Source organism: Anopheles coluzzii, chromosome 2 (genome assembly GCF_943734685.1).
Source record: "Anopheles coluzzii chromosome 2, AcolN3, whole genome shotgun sequence".
NCBI classification, from domain to species: Eukaryota; Metazoa; Arthropoda; class Insecta; order Diptera; family Culicidae; genus Anopheles; species Anopheles coluzzii.
In genome coordinates, this window is record NC_064670.1 from 42,266,840 (window position 1) to 42,283,683 (window position 16,844).

Genomic DNA, 16,844 nt, shown 5'->3' on the forward strand with positions numbered 1-16,844 from the left:
GTAGAATTTAGCTGTTATGCTAACATATTTTGTCTAATGTTTCTATCTCTTTAGCTATTCCAAAACATCGCACAAGATCACGACATTCAAAGGTTACGTAGATCAATTGATCTTTCACTGCTATTGTTAGATCGTTCATTTGTGATATTGGCAAGTCAAGGAAGCTCTGTCTTTACTTTTATTAGCAATCTATGGCACAGCGACAAGTAATTCTAACACAACGGTTATAAATTTCGTTTGAGGCTAAAAGAAATGAAACGTTTTTTGTATTCATCTTGAAATGACGACCCAAAATGAACTTCTCTCTTTATCAATCATTTTATTGCAGATACCCATTATCATCTTTGCCACCATACACTATCTCAGCCAAAACTGCCACGCGTTCTGTACCGGGCACCGCACGACAGTCGCGTACAAATGACTTTGCGAATCTATGCTGGCTGATATCGTGGGTTGTTCTGGCACGCTTCGAACGATTACTTGCACAGTCGATTCTTTCTCTGCTAGCAACTGCTTTATGAAACGATTGCAATCACATGGTCTGACGTAAATTATACGGCCCCTCCACACACTGAAATACTAAACGCTTGATAATGTGCCTTGATGTAGGAAGCGCGTTAGCTCGGTATGCATTAGCTTCTTGAACTCTGGATTATTGAGGACGGGATTATCTAGCTCTCCTTTAAGCAAAGCCTCGATATCGATCGCTGTTTGATCCATGTAGCGGAACGAGCTAAATATTGCGTAGTGGATTAGCTCTGAAATTAATGACAATGTTTTACTAACCTATGAACTGTGTTAAACAAGTAGAAACAACCTCATCTTCATAAAAATGGTGCGGTAACTTACCTAGCGAAGCATACCGTAGAAGCTCTATCTGCAGATCCAGCAAGGACGGAATTTTCCCAAGATATCCGAGCCGCTTCAGTAAATCACTGTACTGTTGATAATACATATATATCAACTCAGAACGATGTTTGTCCTTCACCTCTTGAGTCGGTATCATATCCAGTAGATAGTACAAATCAACCGCCGGACTAGTCCAGCAACAAATTTGATAATCAAGCAGTATCGTATCGGTGTGTCGTCCTTCAGCATCGATTTTGTGCAGCATATTTTTACTATGAAAATCTCCATGTATCAGCACGTTTTGATACGTCTTCGAGTGGTTGTAAAATGATACGTAAAGATCACGTATATTATCCTGGAACTTTTGCAATGGCTTTGCAAAGTGTGCAAACTCCGAATACGTCTTTGTGAGATGCATGAGATCCCCAAAGCCCTTCGCGATCATACCTTCAAACCCTATAAACTTGTCACCCATTGAATAAGTGTGTCTTTCAGCAAATTTTGAGTCCTACACGTGATGAGAGGATAGATAAATGATGATCGACTCACTAGAACAACATTGTTACTTACAGTGCTTTCCAACATCACGGACGCAGCGTGAAACATAGCAATATCCTTTACTATTGGCTTCATATCGTCCAACGTGCTGATGAAATCGCCCATCACCCATCCCTGGTCACTAATATCCTCCAAAATCAGGATCGTGCGGGGCTTTAACGCACCGTAGATGTATCTATAATTATATTATATGCTCATGTCATATGTTCACTACACTCTTAACAAACTTTAACACATACCGAGGATATTTGTACTCTTCTCCTATCTCTTTTAACATTCTTGTCATCTCCGGAAGAACCTTGCTGTACATTTCAATTTCTATCGCAAACAATCCATCGTCATCCAAAAGCTCCTTCTTCAATCCTTCAGCTTCAGGCTTCGTTTTCATGATGACGTTGACCGATTGCTCTTCACTTGAACGCTGGGATCGATACCTGACGGTCGTGCGGAACATGACACTAGCGTAATGGTCCCCTTTATTGGTGCCCGGACGTAAAACACATGGCTTGATTAACTCGATCGTTGGATCGTTATTTGATTCGCGCATCACATCACGGAAGAACTTGTCGTTCAACCAACCCGGAGCCTCAAGCTCGTCTTGATTGTACATTATACTGGTAGCACACGTCAAATATTCGCAAGTTTACAAAAGGCAACGTGATGTTGAGATATGTTTACTTTAACAGCGTCAACCAAACTGTCTTGCTGTAACAAACTTCACATCTTTAAATAGGAAAGCAACCATCACACGGTTTTATCTACACTGCTGTTCTAGTGTTCGTGAGCGTATTCCACAAAACAGCAGATAAGTTTGCAAAACCACTCGAACTCTCCCCACTGCTAAACATCGTTCGAGCGTCAGCGCAAAAGAGAAACAATCATGAACAAACTGCGATTGGAATATCATCGCCGCTACCGAGAGCATTATCTATCCATAGATACTACAAACACCATGACTTAATGTTATGTTGAATAAATTATCTTCTATAAATTACTTATTTATCTTTTAATGTTAGAGAAGTATAATGCAAAAGAGCTTTATTATTGTCAAAACTATTTTTTTAATTATTTTCACTATTGTTACATTTACTAAAGCAGCAAAACGCCTCCGTCGTGTTCCAACCAGCTGCGAAGGTCCCTGTGATTCGAGCAGCACTATGCCCGCTGTCTTGACGAGCCAGGGTAACCAAGAAGAAATAAAATAAAGCAACCTTTGTATATAGGCAACTATCGATCCTGTTCGATCGAGTTTGGAAAAGTGGCTGATTATGTTGTATATCAACACTGAAATTTTCTGGTATGGATTTTTGCTCATACGTCAGCTATTTTAATATTCAAATATTTCAAATATCAAGACGACAGTTTGCAATCAACCCATTATAATAACTTTTTTATTTATTTTAAAAAAATTATGAAAAATTATGTTTGATTTATAAAAATAAAATAATAACAAAAGTAATAAAAACTATAACAATAATCATAACCATAATCATAATAATTATAATAATCACAATCATTATAATAATAATAAAAACAATAATAATGATAAAAATAATACTAATAACAACAACAATAATAATACTAATGAGAAAAATAATAATAATATGCTTTGACTCATTTTCCGTGGTATTCGAGTATCCGGGCGAGGTCGAGTGCGATAAACGGCGCTCCACTCTAATGATAATAATAATAATAATTACATAAATTATAAAAAAGGATAATAAAAAAGAAAACAATAAAATTCATATCGGCTTCCTCATTTAATTTAAATAAAGTGTTTCAATCAAATTCGTGTTAACATATTTTAAGTTATGCTGTTTGTTTAATCTTACGATTTCGGATTTGATAATTCTTTCGAGTTTCGGTATAACTTTTTCTAGCGTTTTATAGTAATCAGCTGTTGTTTCTGGTATCGCACAATTAGAAGACAGTTTATTTCACGGAATCCACTTATACTTATGAACTATCGATCGTGCCCGAAAGCTCCAAACTTAACGAACGACCTTCGTGTTTCGTTAAACAGGGCTTTCGTGCCTGAACACATTTATAAAGCAACAGTTCAACAAACCATGAAATCTGTTGCGAATCAGCTGAATGGTAATGTTCCTTGGTGTAGGAAGCGCGTTAGCTCGGTGTACATTAGCTTCTTGAACTCTGGATTATTGAGAACGGGATTATCGAAATTTCCTTTCACCCATGCCTCTACATCTATATCATTTTGATTCATGTAGTGAATCGGACTAAAAATGGCGTAGTGAAACAACTCTGAAATTAATTACATTTTTTTAAATTAAAGATAGAGATGGACAAAACGTAACGAAGACAACCGTTTTTTCATGAAAACACTATAGAAGCTTACCTAGTCCAGCATGTCGGAGCAGCTCTATCTGCAGATCCAGCAAGGACGGTATTTTACCCACATATCCTAGTCGCTTCAGTAAATCACTGTACTGTTGATAATACATATATATCAACTCAGACCGATGTTTGTCCTTTACTTTTTGAGTTGGTATCATATCCAGTAGATAATACACATCAACCGCCGGTGTGGTCCAGCAACAAATTTGATAATCAAGAAGTATCGTATCGGTGTGTCGTCCTTCAGCATCGACTTGATGGAGCATGTTTTTACCATGAAAATCTCCATGTATCAACACGTTTTGGATCGTGTTTGACTGGATGTACGATGATACGTAGAGCTCCCGTAAATTATCCTGGAACTTTTGCAATGGCTTTGCAAAGTGTGCAAACTCTGGATACCTCTTTGTGAGATGCATGAGATCCCCAAAGCCCTTCGTGATCATGCCCTCGAAGCCTACAAACTTGTCACTCATCGAATATGCGTGTCTTTCAGCAAATGTTGAGTCCTACACGTGATGAAAGGATAGATAAATAATGATCGACTCACTAGAACAATATTACTTACAGCGCTTTCCAACATTACGGACGCAGCGTGAAACATAGCAATATCTTTCACTATTGGCTTCATATCGTCCAAATTGTTGATTAAATCACCCATCACCCATCCCTGGTCACTAATATCCTCCAAAATCAGGATCGTGTGGGGCTTCAAAGCACCGAAGATGTATCTAAAATGATATCATATACTTATGTCATATGTTTACTACACTCTGCATGAACCAGTGGTGACCGTTTGACCTTTTTGCAGCTTTTCCCCCAAGTAGGGTGCATGCAAAATTTCATTCCCTACTCACAAGTCCATAAGCGGGGGGAGAGATGAGGACAACCCATGGTATTTAGCGAATTTGTGAAAAAAAATCCTCCCAAAAAAAAAATTAAAATTCCGCTTTGGGAGGGAATTCCCCATCAGTTGAAAACCACTGAGATAAACGATAACACATACCGAGGATATTTGTACTCTTCTCCTATCTCTTTTAACATTCTTGTCATCTCCGGAAGAACCTTGCTGTACATTTCAATTTCTATCGCAAACAATCTATCATCATCCAAAAGCTCCTTCTTCAATCCGTCTGCTTCTGACTTCGTTTTCATGATGATGTTGGCCGACTGCTCTTCACTTGAACGCTGGGATCTATACCTGACGGTCGTGCGGAACATGACACTAGCGTAATGGTCCCCTTTATTGGTGCCCGGACGTAAAACACATGGCTTGATTAACTCGATCGTTGGATCGTTATTTGATTCGCGCATCACATCACGGAAGAACTCGTCGTTCAACCAACCCGGAGCCTCAAGCTCGTCTTGATTGTACATTATACTGGTAGCACACGTCAAATATTCGCAAGTTTACAAAAGTCAATGTGATGTTGAGATATGTTTACTTTAACAGCGTCAACCAAACTGTCTTGCTGTAACAAACTTCTCATCTTTAAATAGGAAAGCAACCATCACACGGTTTTATCTACACTGCCGCGCTCGTGTTGGTGAGTGAATGCAACAAATCACTCGAATCTTACTCTACTGTTGTACATCGAGCGCCAGCGTAAAGCAGAAACAATTTTTAAAATACCATTCACCATTATTTCAAGTCGTGTTGAATCAATTATTGTCACGGTTGGGTGCTGGAGAAATATAATTGTTGGAAATGTGTGAGTGCCCAACAGCCTGTCAGGTACACGAGGTACAAGAGCGAGAGGGAAGAATCAGAGAAACGATAAGCTAGGAAATAAAAGGGCAGGATGCGCCTGCGCTTGCCGTTTAGTCGAAAAAACGTTAGTTTCAATCGCTACCAGTGGACTAATTGACCTTTTTCCTTTTCCCTCATAAAATACATTTATCTAAAAAAATCCACCGTGTTTTTAACAATAATACCATGTTTCATATTCCATATTTCGATGTATTTCAATGTTTGCCAGTATGGCTTTACATAACATATTCTTATGTACTAGTCTACGAACCTAGATCGAATCTTATTATCTTAACAAAAGTAATGAGCCATTAGGACTTATAGAACATTGTAAAATTTAAAGGAAGCATAAGTACAAAAAAGTAAAAGAAGGGTATACATAATAGTTAGGACTTTAGGCGATTGTGGAAGCATGTTAGGGTAAGGTGGTAATCAAAGTGGTGGGAAGAATCATTAAAGACACTCAATGCACGTAGTACCGGGTCCCTACGACACATAGCAGTACGATGAGTAGGAATATTTAAAGGGCGACGCATACGAAGGGGTTGGAGGGAACATAAAGAGGGATAGAGGAGATCAAAGTCGAAACATCAGTGATATACAGCATAAGTGGGGCAATCAAGGAGGCCCAAATCATGGAACAACGGTCTTCAAGTGTCTCAAAACCCTACATGCCTACAGAAGCCTAATGCAATAAGACTTTTTATTATGATTTTGTGGACTAGATTTCTACCATTGATTTTTTTCTACAGCAGATCAATTTTCCTGCTCTATGCTGAGTTCAAACCTCAGATTATAAAAGTGTATATTTTTTCATAGTCCATTCTGTCGCACAATGTACGAACACAAGATTACGAATATACATTAATAGCGCTAAGTATATAGTCCAAAGTGTAAGATTCATTTGAACGACCCTATTGAGACAATGGCGGTCTTTACTGTCAATTATTAAGGTAATTAGTAGCACTTTTTGCACACTAGTACTTCAAATCACACATGAAGTAGCTTTTTTATTCACGACCCAACACCTTGATTATCATTCATTCACGATAATGTTCCTTGATGTAGGAAGCGTGTTAGCTCGCTATGCATAAGCTTCTTGAACTCTGGATTGTTGAAAGCAGGATTTTCAAGCTCTCCCTTCAAGTATGCCTCTATATCAATCGCTGTTTGATCCATGTACCGAAACGAACTGAACATTGCGTAGTGGAATACCTCTGAAAAAAAAATTATACAAAAACCCACGCAGGCAAAATCAATACAAACAAAACGATTCTTTTAGACAAAATACTAACAATGAATAAAACACGGTACAGCAACATACCTAGTCCAGCATATCGTAGAAGCTCTATCTGCAGATCCAGCAAGGACGGTATTTTACCCACATATCCTAGCCGCTTCAGTAAATCACTGTACTGTTGATAATACATATAGATCAACTCAGACCGATGTTTGTCCTTCACCTCTTGAGTCGGTATCATATCCAGTAGATAGTACAAATCAACCGCTGGACTGGTCCAGCAACAAATTTGATAATCAAGCAGTATCGTATCGGTGTGTCGTCCTTCAGCATCAACTTGATGCAGCATGTTTTTACTATGAAAATCTCCATGTATCAACACGTTTTGGATTGTTTTCGAAGGGATATATAATGCAGTGAAGAAATTATGCAAATTTTCCTGGAAACGACCTAACGGCCTTGCAAAATGTGCAAACTCTGAACACGTCTGTGTGAGGTGCATCAGATCCCCAAAGCCCTTCGTGATCATACCTTTGAAGCCCATAAATTTCTCTGCGATTGAGTAATTATGCCTAGCCACAAATGTAGAATCCTACACATAATAAGAGATATTTATACATGTAAAACAATAAAACATGTTTAGATTCATTCAAACATTATTATTACTTACAGCGCTTTCCAACATTACGGACGCAGCGTGAAACATAGCAATATCCTTTACTATTGGCTTCATATCGTCTAACGTGCTGATGAAATCGCCCATCACCCATCCCTGGTCACTAATATCTTCCAAAATCAGGATCGTGCGAGGCTTCAACGCACCGTAAATGTATCTAAAATGAAATCATATGCTCATTTCATATGTTCACTACACTTTTAACAAACTTTAACACATACCGAGGATATTTGTACTCTTCTCCTATCTCTTTTAACATTCTTGTCATCTCTGGAAGAACCTTGCTGTACATTTCAATTTCTATCGCAAATAATCTATCGTCATCCAAAAGCTCCTTCTTTAATCCGTCAGCTTCAGGCTTTGTTTTCATGATGATGTTGACCGACTTCTCTTCACTTGAACGCTGCGATCGATACGTGACGGTCGTGCGGAACATGACACTAGCGTAATGGTCCCCTTTATTGGTGCCCGGACGTAAAACACATGGCTTGATTAACTCGATCGTTGGATCGTTATTTGATTCGCGCATCACATCACGGAAGAACTCATCGTTCAACCAACCCGGAGCCTCAAGCTCGTCTTGATTGTACGCCATGCTGGTAGCCCACTTCAAATGTTAACTAAGTATGCACAACTCTACACGGTATTGCGATACGATCGTGGTAACAGCGTCAACGAGACTATCGTCTAGTAATGAACATCTTATCTTTAAATAGAATTGTGCCTTCTACAGTTTTTATCTGTTCTTTTGCTCTAGTGTGCGAAAACTTATACATCATAGCAGTAGGTATGTTTGCTAATCCACTCGAGGAATACGCCTTGTCATTCGATTCTATCAAACACTATTCGCTGTTTTTTTTTTAACCATTCTCCATTTAGTATCTCTTGACTAACCTCTCCTGACGAAGGAATGATTTTTTATAGTCTCTGTTGTTCAGTACCGGGTAATTGTATTAAATATGAAGTACTGCTGCAAAAGCAATTGCTCCTTTTTGGAAAGCTATTTTTTAAGCGTGTTGAAAACGATACAAAATCTTAATTTAAGAGCGCTTAATTTAAGCAATCGGCATGCCTTCGGCAGCGAAGGCAAAGACCGGCTATCGCACCCGTTCTTTGGCTAGAACAGTTGAAACTTTCCAGAACATTCGTATGAACACTAAAAGCGCAGCATAGGCACAATGTATAAATCGCATCTCATATCAATAAGCTTTAATTGGGACAAAAACACATTCCAAAACCAAATGTACGAAACCCATAACATCTATTGAGTATGAATAAAACCAACTCCGACCATGGCAGGCCAGATTCGTTCGGACTGTCAAGATAGGACGTTACGCTGCCAAAAATCTTCGCCTTCCAACAACGCCTTCTATTTGCATACAGCAACCAATGCACAACATATATTTGATTGAAGCATGATGTGGGTTTGCACGTTTCGTATTGTTTTTACCAGTACCACAAATAGTAATAGGAGGAGTAAGAATAGGATAGTAAAGAGAGTGAGAGTGAGAGAGAGAATAGGAGAGAGAAAAGAGAGAGAGAAAGAGAAAAAAATACCATTCTATTTTTACTCGACCACTTTATTTCGTTAAGTTTCATCCATACAAGCAGCAGTTATAAAGAAGCACATGCATGTAATATGATAATTCCAGTATTTCATTTGCCAACACTACAGTGCAATTTCTAAAAGGAAAAATATATCAAAAACAGAATCCGATAAATCGATAGATCTATGCAAAACAACACAAAGTAGAATTAGTCGTTTGTTAAAGTTCCTTGATGAAGCAATCGTGTTAGCTCGGTATGCATAATCTTCTTGTACTCTTCATTTTTCGTCACAGGATTTTCTAGTTCACCCTTTAGTAATGCCTCAACATCGATCGCACATTGATCCATGAACCGGTATGACATAAAAGCCGCATAGTGGAACAGCTCTAAAAAATAATAGATCATGATTTTATGAATGCAACTAAACCTAGCATGCAAATAGTACCCACCAAGTCCAGCACATCGTATTAGTTCTATGTTCAAGTCTTGTAGGGATGGTATGTTTCTTTTAAATCCCAGCCGTTTCAATAGATTGCTGTACTGTTGATGATACAAATAGACCAACTCATAGCGATAATTGTCCTTAATTTCTTGCGTTGGTATTAGATCCAGCATATAGTACAAATCAATGGCCGGTGAGGTCCAGCAGCAGATCTGATAATCAAGTAAGATGGTTTCAGTATGTCTTCCGTGAGCGTCAAGCTGATGGAGCAGATTCTTTGTATGGCAATCGCCATGTATTAATACGCTTTGTATCGATTTCGTTGGCTTAAAAATGCTGTCAAAAAAATCTCGCAGGTTTTGCTGAAACTTCACTAAAGGCTTGGCAAATTGCGCAAATTCCGGATACAGCTCTGTAAGCTGCATCAAATCTCCAAACCCTTTTCTAACTAATCCTTCTAAGCCCAAAAACTTATGAGCCATCGTATGACGAAATTTGGTCACAACTGTAGTATCCTGTCCGAAAAGAAAAGTTGTAGTAATTTGTAGCAAGCAATATTACGTTAGAACCTACAGAGCTTTCCAGGATCACGGACGCTGCATGGAGCATGGCTACATTTTTCACTATCGGCTTCATGTCGTCCAGCGTGTTGATAAGATCACCTTCGACCCATCCTTGACCACTAATATCCTCCAAAATAAGGATAGTGTGCGGCTTTATCGTACCATAGATGTATCTACAATGTGATTCCGTACGTTAGTCATTCTTGCATAATTCTGAAGATAATTTTGTCTACCGAGGATACTTATACTCCTCTCCTATTTCCTTCAACAAACGTGTCACTTCTGGTAGAACCTTGCTGTACATCTCGATTTCTACCACAAACAATCCATCGTCGTCTAGCAGATCTTTCATCAATCCGTCTGCTTCAGGCTTCGTTTTCATGATAATATCAACGAACTTTTCATCAGCTAAGCGCTTTGATTGATACGCGACGGTGGTCCGGAACATTACACTACCATAGTGATCTTTTTTGTTCGTACCAGGACGTAAAATGCAGGCACTGGTCAGCTCGATCGACGAATCGTTATTTGATTCGCGCATCACATCACGGAAGAACTCGTCGTTCAACCAGGCCGGGGCCTCAGGCTGGTCTCTATGGCACGACATGATAGCTAGCCAGAATAAACTACGAGTAAAGATGTATCACGCAAGAACTTGATGAATGTAGATATGTCGTTAGCGGAAACCACTCAACTTTGTTCAACTTTTTACGGATATAGATGAATTCAATGCCCAGTGCAAACACTCTTTTGCGAACAAGGCTTATCGGTTAGCAAAATATTATCAACAATACCAATCTAGCAGCACCTCGTTTTTTGCTTGAAATTTGTTCCATCTAATAAATATCGTTGTAGAACGAATGAATAATATTCTAACAGCACCCTTTGCAGTTAGTTTTGGTCTGGAATAGCATGTTTCGTTTTGTGATAGACTATAGTAACTTAAGTATTATAAATAGAAATACAGTCTGGTCACGGGGTACGCGGTTCTCGACTTATGCGGATTCGGATATACCTGGTTTTCTATATTGACTTTTATGTGTCTAATCAGTACAACTTGTTTCAAGAAATGTCATACGTAAAATAAATTTATATTTTACTAATATTTTTAAACTAATTAAAAAGCATAAGTATTGACATTTTTTGCAAGACTTGTTTTGAGAAATAAATAAATACATGTTTAAGTATGTATATAAGAGTATTAAATTTTATAAAATACTCCCGTTTATTGAATGCATTTTAGCTGAAATACGTGATATTCGACTAACGAAGACATTTGAGTTACGCTGATTTCGCGGGAATGCTTAAAGAGAGTATATTGGATGTAGATTCACAGTAATACCACCTTATACACCCGATGCAACACAACACAAGTGCTTGATTAATCGTGTTCTATGATTATAATGACTAGACATTACGTATTTAACGTGACTGTCCTGTTTAACCAAAAGTTCAAAAGTTTATATAATATAGAGGTCGAAGCAGAACTCGATTTAGGTTCATCATTTCGTACAATCGCAAAATACTTGGTCAAAAAATTCTTTGTCGCAAACACCAAATTAATCGCCACACTCCTATTTGCAAAAAATATGCAAAAATTATGGCCACTAAAGTCTTGATTATAAATATTTTGACCAACAAGCTCTTGATTTCAAACATCGTGGTCGCGAAACTCTTGGTCGTATTGTTGGTTGCATCGACGACGCTAAAGCCTTGGTTACAAAGTTCTAGGTCGCTAAATTCTAGGTCGCTCAATTTTGCAACTGTCACATATTTTGGGTTTTGCGACAGTCGCAGATATGTGATTTGGTAAAAATCGCAGAATTTTTCATTTTGTGACAACTGAAGATTTTTTTGATTTAGCGACAATCGCAACATTTTAAAACTAAATTTTTAAATAAAGTTTTGCAACCAGATTTCGGAACTGTCGCAATTACGCCCAACTAGCTTTTGAAGTTGCTCCGATCCAAACCCAATTGGTCGTAAACATCTTAGGTCGTAAATGTCTAGGTCGCAAAATTCTTGGTGGCAGTTTCTAGGTCTAGTAGTACAGTCGTCAATTCGTACAACATGCCCGTCATGGAACATGCCCGTCATGGAACATGCCCGTCATGCAAGCAACGAATGAACCGTGTTCTCATGCGTAGGGCTGACAATCCTACTATGGGTTTAACAATAAGTCGCTCAGAAAGAAAGTCAGAAAGCCAAGCCCACTAGTGGTACAGACTAGTTTTGGGTAATTCAGATTCCGATTCATGAATCTGAATGAATCTTTGGAATGATTCAATGAATCTGAATCTCGATTGGTCCCGCTAAATCCCGCGTGCGTAACAAATGCATTGTTTTACAATTACAAAAAAAAACGTTAGCAGAACTATTGTCTTTTTAGAACGTCCTATGTCGCTGGAGGTAACAAATAATTCAATTTATGTAGGTCACCACAGCCATCTGCTCGAATGAACGACCGAAACGGGTTTTGCAGGGTTGACAAAATATTCACCAATAACAAACAACAAATTAGTGTAAATTAGGTATAAAAGGTACAATTATGGAAATAAAATCAGTGTTGAAACTAAAGCGTTTTATCTACCTCTAGTTACTCCGAAGTCAGCTTCGTGTGTAACATCCTATGTTCGGTTTTCTATGTTTCCCGCTTTTGCATCAACTGTGTTTGGTCAGCCTATCTATGATTTTACAGCCATGTGGAACATGTCACAAGTCTAATAAAGTTGTAAAGACATTTTATGATTAAAAGTGAATAAGTGTTATCAACTTTATGTTTCTTTGTAGTTTGTTGTAGTTTGATGGAGTTTAAAAAAGTAGATTATTACATATTGTAGTACTTTTTGCGTAAATTGTTAAATCCAGCTAGCAAATTCGAATCGATTCGAAACTTCTAGATTTATTCTCTAATTTTCTATTATACCATGGTATAGAAATCTCCTTAATTCGGTCTTCATCGTTTCTTTAAACTCTTCCATTTTCAATGCCGGATTGTCTGTGCGTCCCAGAAAGAATGCTTCGGAGTCCACCTTCGATAAATCGGTATGCAAGAAGGCAGAAAACACAATATAATGGTAGAGTTCTGAAAAGGATATTTAAAAAAATTAAACATTTTTGTCAGCAAAGTCACGTCATATTTTTCCCATTTACCCAATTCTGCTTTCCTTAGCAGCTCAACTTGCAACTCAGTTAATGTCGGAACACGGCCACGATATTTTAACCGTCGTAGCAGACTGGCAAACTTTTGATGGTAACGATAAATGATCTCATCACGATGAGCGTTTTTTACCGATTGCTCCGGTATCATGTAGGTAAGGTAGTACAAATCGACCACCGGCGAGCACCAGCTGCACATCTGATAGTCCACAAAAATTGTATCGACGATTTTGCCACCGGACTGTAGGTGAAGCAAATTTTTAAAATGAAAATCACCGTGTATCAACACATTGGCAAACGTTTCACTACGTGCATATGCCGCTTGCAAAGTGTCATCGATCTTGGCGTGAAAATGTTCTACCGGGGCGACAAACTCTTGAAGCTCCGCCGTCTCACTAAGAAAGGAGATAAATGAACGAAAACAGCCGTCCGTCATACCTCGCATCGAGCATAATATTTTCGCAATGGTGCACTGATACTGGGACGCAAAGGTAGGATCCTGCAAATACATTGATTCCATAGATGAGAACAGTGTGTGTGGATCGTATCCAAGATAACAAAATCTTTACCTTCTCTTGTAGCACGACAGAGGCTGCATGGAACTTGGCAATTGCATCTATGGTTGGCTCCAATTCGGAAAAACTTTTTATCAACCCTTCCATTGTCCATCCCTGTGAGCTCACATCCTCCAGAATAATTATCGTGTGAGGCTCGTGAGATGCGAACACCAATCTGTGTAAAAACTAGTTTTATTTTATATTCAAAAAGCTCAAATGATCGCGTTTGTACGATGCTGTACTTGGGATATTGATACTCCTCACCAATGCTTCGCATTACTGCTGCCATTTGAGGCAGCACTTCCGTGTACATTCGGATTTCTTTGCCAAAAAAATCATCACCATCAAGCAGATCTTTCTTGAACCCGTCTGTGTCTGGCTTAATCTTCATGATGAGATTGATCGTTTTCTTCACGTTCGCGGTGCAATGGTATTGTAATGTCGTTCGGTACATAACGCTTGCAAAATGATCGCCAGCTTTGGTACCCGGCCGGAGCACACACGCACCGATGAGACGAACGTTCGAATCACATTCTAGCTTACACAAAACGTGCCGAAAATATTCATCATTTAACCACTCCGGTGAGGAAAGTTCATCGTGATTGAACTGCATCGTTTGAAGGGACGCACCTTACAACACCGCACAGTTGTGGTGGACTGAGTCAGCTTAGAGCACTCGATAGCGATTGTAGAATCTTATATGTTGGAAGAAAACAATCGCCACGCTTGTAGTGGTGCAGGCAATGAGCTGTGTTACGTGGAGAAAAATATTTCGTTATATGTGTGATTTTCTTTCCGTTCGCGCCAGGGGGGCCAAAGCGTTGCAGGGTCACGCAATCATATTGCAAACTATAAATAAGTAATCAAATAGTCCAAAAATTTATTTAAAAAAATGTAATGTTGTAAAAATGTAAATGTAATAATTCAGTGCCAAAAAAGAAGTAAATTTGCTGCCAAACGTATTAAATATTTAAAGAGACATTTATTTTCGAGACATCATCATGTGAACCTTATGCTGATATAATAATAATTGTAATATCATTATTATTTCATTCAATTCCAATTCAAAATATTATAAACAGTTGTATGCATCATATGCAACTGTAGTTCATAATAATACAACTGTCCATTAACGTAACGAATTGTTTCACCATTACAATGATCTTACAATGATTACAATGAATATATGTACGCATACAGCATACTGCTCTATACATTCGCAAATCTCGCTCACGCTCAATCTCCAGCGGAGTTGCGATAAGATAACATTATGTAATTATCTTTTTGTTTATTTCCACTCTTCCATACACCCTTCACTATCGCATTCTGCTCACGTGGTTCTTCAGAAAGGTCCCAAACATACCAAGCCAGAGCTGCAGCAAAGAGCACGCTACGGCTCCATCACACCCTGATGCAGAAACTTTGTCAGCACTTCGCGCATCACACGCCGATAGACGGGACTGCTTGCCGCCGGATGACTTCCCTTGCCCGACAGCAGTGCTTCAAAGTCGATCTTTGAACGATCGACAAACCGATACGGATACAGTGCCACGTAATGGAATAGCTCATGGCGCCTTTGCGAAGTAACTCTATATGTAGCTCCTGCAGGGACGTGACACGGCCAAGCCATCCAAGCTGATGCAACAGCCGTCGAAACTCTTCATAGTACAGATATACCATTGCGTCGCCGTGCTGCTCCTTCACCGACTGATCGACAATCGTATCGAGCAGATAGTATAAATCGACGACCGGTGTAGTCCAGCTACAAATTTGATAGTCTATCAGCATCGTATCCTGCACCTGTCCGTTCGGATTCTGCTGGTGGAGTAGATTTTTCGAATGGAAATCCCCATGCACTAGCACGTTTAGGCACTCCGACGATGGGCGGTAGCTTTCGATGAGATAATGGAGCAATTTCCCTTTCAATTTTTGTACGGGAAGGACTAGGTGTGCAAACTCTTCAGTTGATCGCATGAAGTCCAATAGGTCGTTGAAGCTTTTCTTTAACATTCCATCGAGCGCTTTAAACTTATCGGCCACATCACAGCGGTGTCGGTTGGCAAAGGATGAATCCTACGTAAGTGAAGCGGTTAGATTGATCCTCTTTCTCTGATCACCACAAACTTACATCTTGCTCCATCACGACAGATGCTGCATGGAATTTCGCAATAGCTTTGATAGCCGGTACCACTTCCTCAAACGATGTGATGAACCCACCAGTCTGCCAACCTTTGGCACTGACGTCTTCCAAGATCAAGATAGTGTGTGGCATTTCCGATGCATAAATAAGCCTAAAATTGCAAAACAGTTGGTGTGTGTCAATGAGCTGCTCGAATCACGATCGTCTGTCAATTGCCACCTACCTAGGATAGTTAAATGTTTCTCCGATTTCTTCCAACCTCCGTTTCATCTCCGGCAACACTTGGCTGTAAATGCGTATCTCCCTAAGGAACAGATCTCCCTCCGCTAGTACATCTTTTTTCAGCCCCGGCTGGTACGGTTTGATCTTCATGATCACATCGACAGACGCCTCTTTACCTTGCTGACATCGGTAGTGAATTGTCGTTCGGTACATAACACTCGCGAAATGTTCACCGGGCTTTGTGCCAGGGCGTAACTTGCATCCATGACACAGCCGAGCATTGGGATCGTGCGTGAATTCACGTATCACTTGAAGAAAAAAATCATCATTTAACCAAACAGGTGAGTTTTTCTCATCCCTAGGGACCTCCATTTTAAACAAATCAATAAAAAGGCAAAAACTTAAACCAGCGAAAAGTACACTAAACGTTCACCAGTCTATCGCAACATTACTCAACCAGGTTCGATTTGTACTGGGTGTATTTATAACATGATGGCTCCCCTCCCAAAAGGGCTATAATGTACCATTGGGAAGCAGTATCATGATGAAGTGACGGCGATAAGATGATGTTCCGAAACACGCACGCTGTCATTGTTGTAACGTGTGAAACAATTTACATCACACTCCCACTGAAGGTTTTAGAAGGCGGCCAGATACATCAACACAGATACTAAGACATCAATTCACATGGAATTAAACAATATAGTTTTACTGTGTTGGTGGTCAGAGCTTATCAACATCAAAACCAAACACTTAATGTTTCAACTCTATTTTAAATACTG

General features: G+C 39.2%; 5 protein-coding genes across 6 annotated transcripts; all 5 read right to left on the reverse strand.

Annotated features, from left to right (window-relative positions):
• Positions 1 to 299: 299 nt before the first annotated feature.
• Positions 300 to 2,148, reverse strand: LOC125906918 (uncharacterized). The gene is made up of 4 exons (XM_049607934.1): positions 1,647 to 2,148; positions 1,420 to 1,582; positions 850 to 1,357; positions 300 to 758 (listed from the first exon to the last, which is right to left on the reverse strand). The coding sequence occupies exons 1-4, from the start codon at positions 2,015 to 2,017 to the stop codon at positions 580 to 582; spliced, it is 1,221 nt and encodes a 406-aa protein (XP_049463891.1). The 5' UTR covers positions 2,018 to 2,148; the 3' UTR covers positions 300 to 579.
• Positions 2,149 to 3,043: 895 nt separating this feature from the next.
• Positions 3,044 to 5,596, reverse strand: LOC125906919 (uncharacterized). Its single transcript, XM_049607943.1, has 4 exons — positions 4,772 to 5,596; positions 4,334 to 4,496; positions 3,767 to 4,274; positions 3,044 to 3,672 (listed from the first exon to the last, which is right to left on the reverse strand). Exons 1-4 carry the CDS (start codon positions 5,140 to 5,142, stop codon positions 3,494 to 3,496), a joined length of 1,221 nt encoding a protein of 406 aa, XP_049463900.1. The 5' UTR covers positions 5,143 to 5,596; the 3' UTR covers positions 3,044 to 3,493.
• Positions 5,597 to 5,704: 108 nt separating this feature from the next.
• Positions 5,705 to 14,368, reverse strand: LOC120953459 (uncharacterized). The gene is made up of 10 exons (XM_049607562.1): positions 13,943 to 14,368; positions 13,713 to 13,875; positions 13,138 to 13,642; positions 12,895 to 13,069; positions 10,218 to 10,610; positions 9,995 to 10,157; positions 7,653 to 8,044; positions 7,426 to 7,588; positions 6,840 to 7,347; positions 5,705 to 6,732 (listed from the first exon to the last, which is right to left on the reverse strand). The coding sequence occupies exons 1-10, from the start codon at positions 14,311 to 14,313 to the stop codon at positions 6,560 to 6,562; spliced, it is 3,006 nt and encodes a 1,001-aa protein (XP_049463519.1). The 5' UTR covers positions 14,314 to 14,368; the 3' UTR covers positions 5,705 to 6,559.
• On the reverse strand, positions 8,036 to 10,944 carry LOC125906917 (uncharacterized). Of its 2 annotated transcripts, none has more exons than XM_049607933.1 (4): positions 10,233 to 10,944; positions 9,995 to 10,157; positions 9,429 to 9,936; positions 8,036 to 9,365 (listed from the first exon to the last, which is right to left on the reverse strand). In XM_049607933.1, exons 1-4 carry the CDS (start codon positions 10,589 to 10,591, stop codon positions 9,187 to 9,189), a joined length of 1,209 nt encoding a protein of 402 aa, XP_049463890.1. In that variant the 5' UTR covers positions 10,592 to 10,944; the 3' UTR covers positions 8,036 to 9,186. The 2 variants fall into 2 exon arrangements, with proteins under 2 accessions (XP_049463890.1, XP_049463889.1); XM_049607932.1 differs by having other exon boundaries at positions 10,218 to 10,942.
• A 294-nt stretch (positions 14,369 to 14,662) lies between the features above and the next one.
• LOC120948232 (uncharacterized) lies at positions 14,663 to 16,827 on the reverse strand. The gene is made up of 3 exons (XM_040364351.2): positions 16,064 to 16,827; positions 15,829 to 15,991; positions 14,663 to 15,773 (listed from the first exon to the last, which is right to left on the reverse strand). The coding sequence occupies exons 1-3, from the start codon at positions 16,432 to 16,434 to the stop codon at positions 15,141 to 15,143; spliced, it is 1,167 nt and encodes a 388-aa protein (XP_040220285.2). The 5' UTR covers positions 16,435 to 16,827; the 3' UTR covers positions 14,663 to 15,140.
• Positions 16,828 to 16,844: the final 17 nt, after the last annotated feature.

What these genes read in the sequence shown, in the direction of transcription:
- LOC125906918 (XM_049607934.1), bottom strand. Translation starts at nt 2,017, where the DNA reads ATGTACAATCAAGACGAGCTTGAGGCTCCGGGTTGGTTGAACGACAAG. An exon ending in GAAGAGTACAAATATCCTCG is followed by an intron (nt 1,583 to 1,646) that starts GTATGTGTTAAA and finishes ATATAATTATAG; the next exon opens with ATACATCTACGGTGCGTTAA. An exon ending in TCTACGGTATGCTTCGCTAG is followed by an intron (nt 759 to 849) that starts GTAAGTTACCGC and finishes CATTAATTTCAG; the next exon opens with AGCTAATCCACTACGCAATA.
- LOC125906919 (XM_049607943.1), bottom strand. Translation starts at nt 5,142, where the DNA reads ATGTACAATCAAGACGAGCTTGAGGCTCCGGGTTGGTTGAACGACGAG. An exon ending in GAAGAGTACAAATATCCTCG is followed by an intron (nt 4,497 to 4,771) that starts GTATGTGTTATC and finishes ATATCATTTTAG; the next exon opens with ATACATCTTCGGTGCTTTGA. An exon ending in GCTCCGACATGCTGGACTAG is followed by an intron (nt 3,673 to 3,766) that starts GTAAGCTTCTAT and finishes AATTAATTTCAG; the next exon opens with AGTTGTTTCACTACGCCATT.
- LOC125906917 (XM_049607932.1), bottom strand. Translation starts at nt 10,591, where the DNA reads ATGTCGTGCCATAGAGACCAGCCTGAGGCCCCGGCCTGGTTGAACGAC. An exon ending in GAGGAGTATAAGTATCCTCG is followed by an intron (nt 10,158 to 10,217) that starts GTAGACAAAATT and finishes ATCACATTGTAG; the next exon opens with ATACATCTATGGTACGATAA. An exon ending in CCGTGATCCTGGAAAGCTCT is followed by an intron (nt 9,937 to 9,994) that starts GTAGGTTCTAAC and finishes CTTTTCGGACAG; the next exon opens with GATACTACAGTTGTGACCAA.
- LOC120953459 (XM_049607562.1), bottom strand. Translation starts at nt 14,313, where the DNA reads ATGCAGTTCAATCACGATGAACTTTCCTCACCGGAGTGGTTAAATGAT. An exon ending in GAGGAGTATCAATATCCCAA is followed by an intron (nt 13,876 to 13,942) that starts GTACAGCATCGT and finishes GTTTTTACACAG; the next exon opens with ATTGGTGTTCGCATCTCACG. An exon ending in CTGTCGTGCTACAAGAGAAG is followed by an intron (nt 13,643 to 13,712) that starts GTAAAGATTTTG and finishes ATGTATTTGCAG; the next exon opens with GATCCTACCTTTGCGTCCCA.
- LOC120948232 (XM_040364351.2), bottom strand. Translation starts at nt 16,434, where the DNA reads ATGGAGGTCCCTAGGGATGAGAAAAACTCACCTGTTTGGTTAAATGAT. An exon ending in GAAACATTTAACTATCCTAG is followed by an intron (nt 15,992 to 16,063) that starts GTAGGTGGCAAT and finishes TTGCAATTTTAG; the next exon opens with GCTTATTTATGCATCGGAAA. An exon ending in CTGTCGTGATGGAGCAAGAT is followed by an intron (nt 15,774 to 15,828) that starts GTAAGTTTGTGG and finishes TCACTTACGTAG; the next exon opens with GATTCATCCTTTGCCAACCG.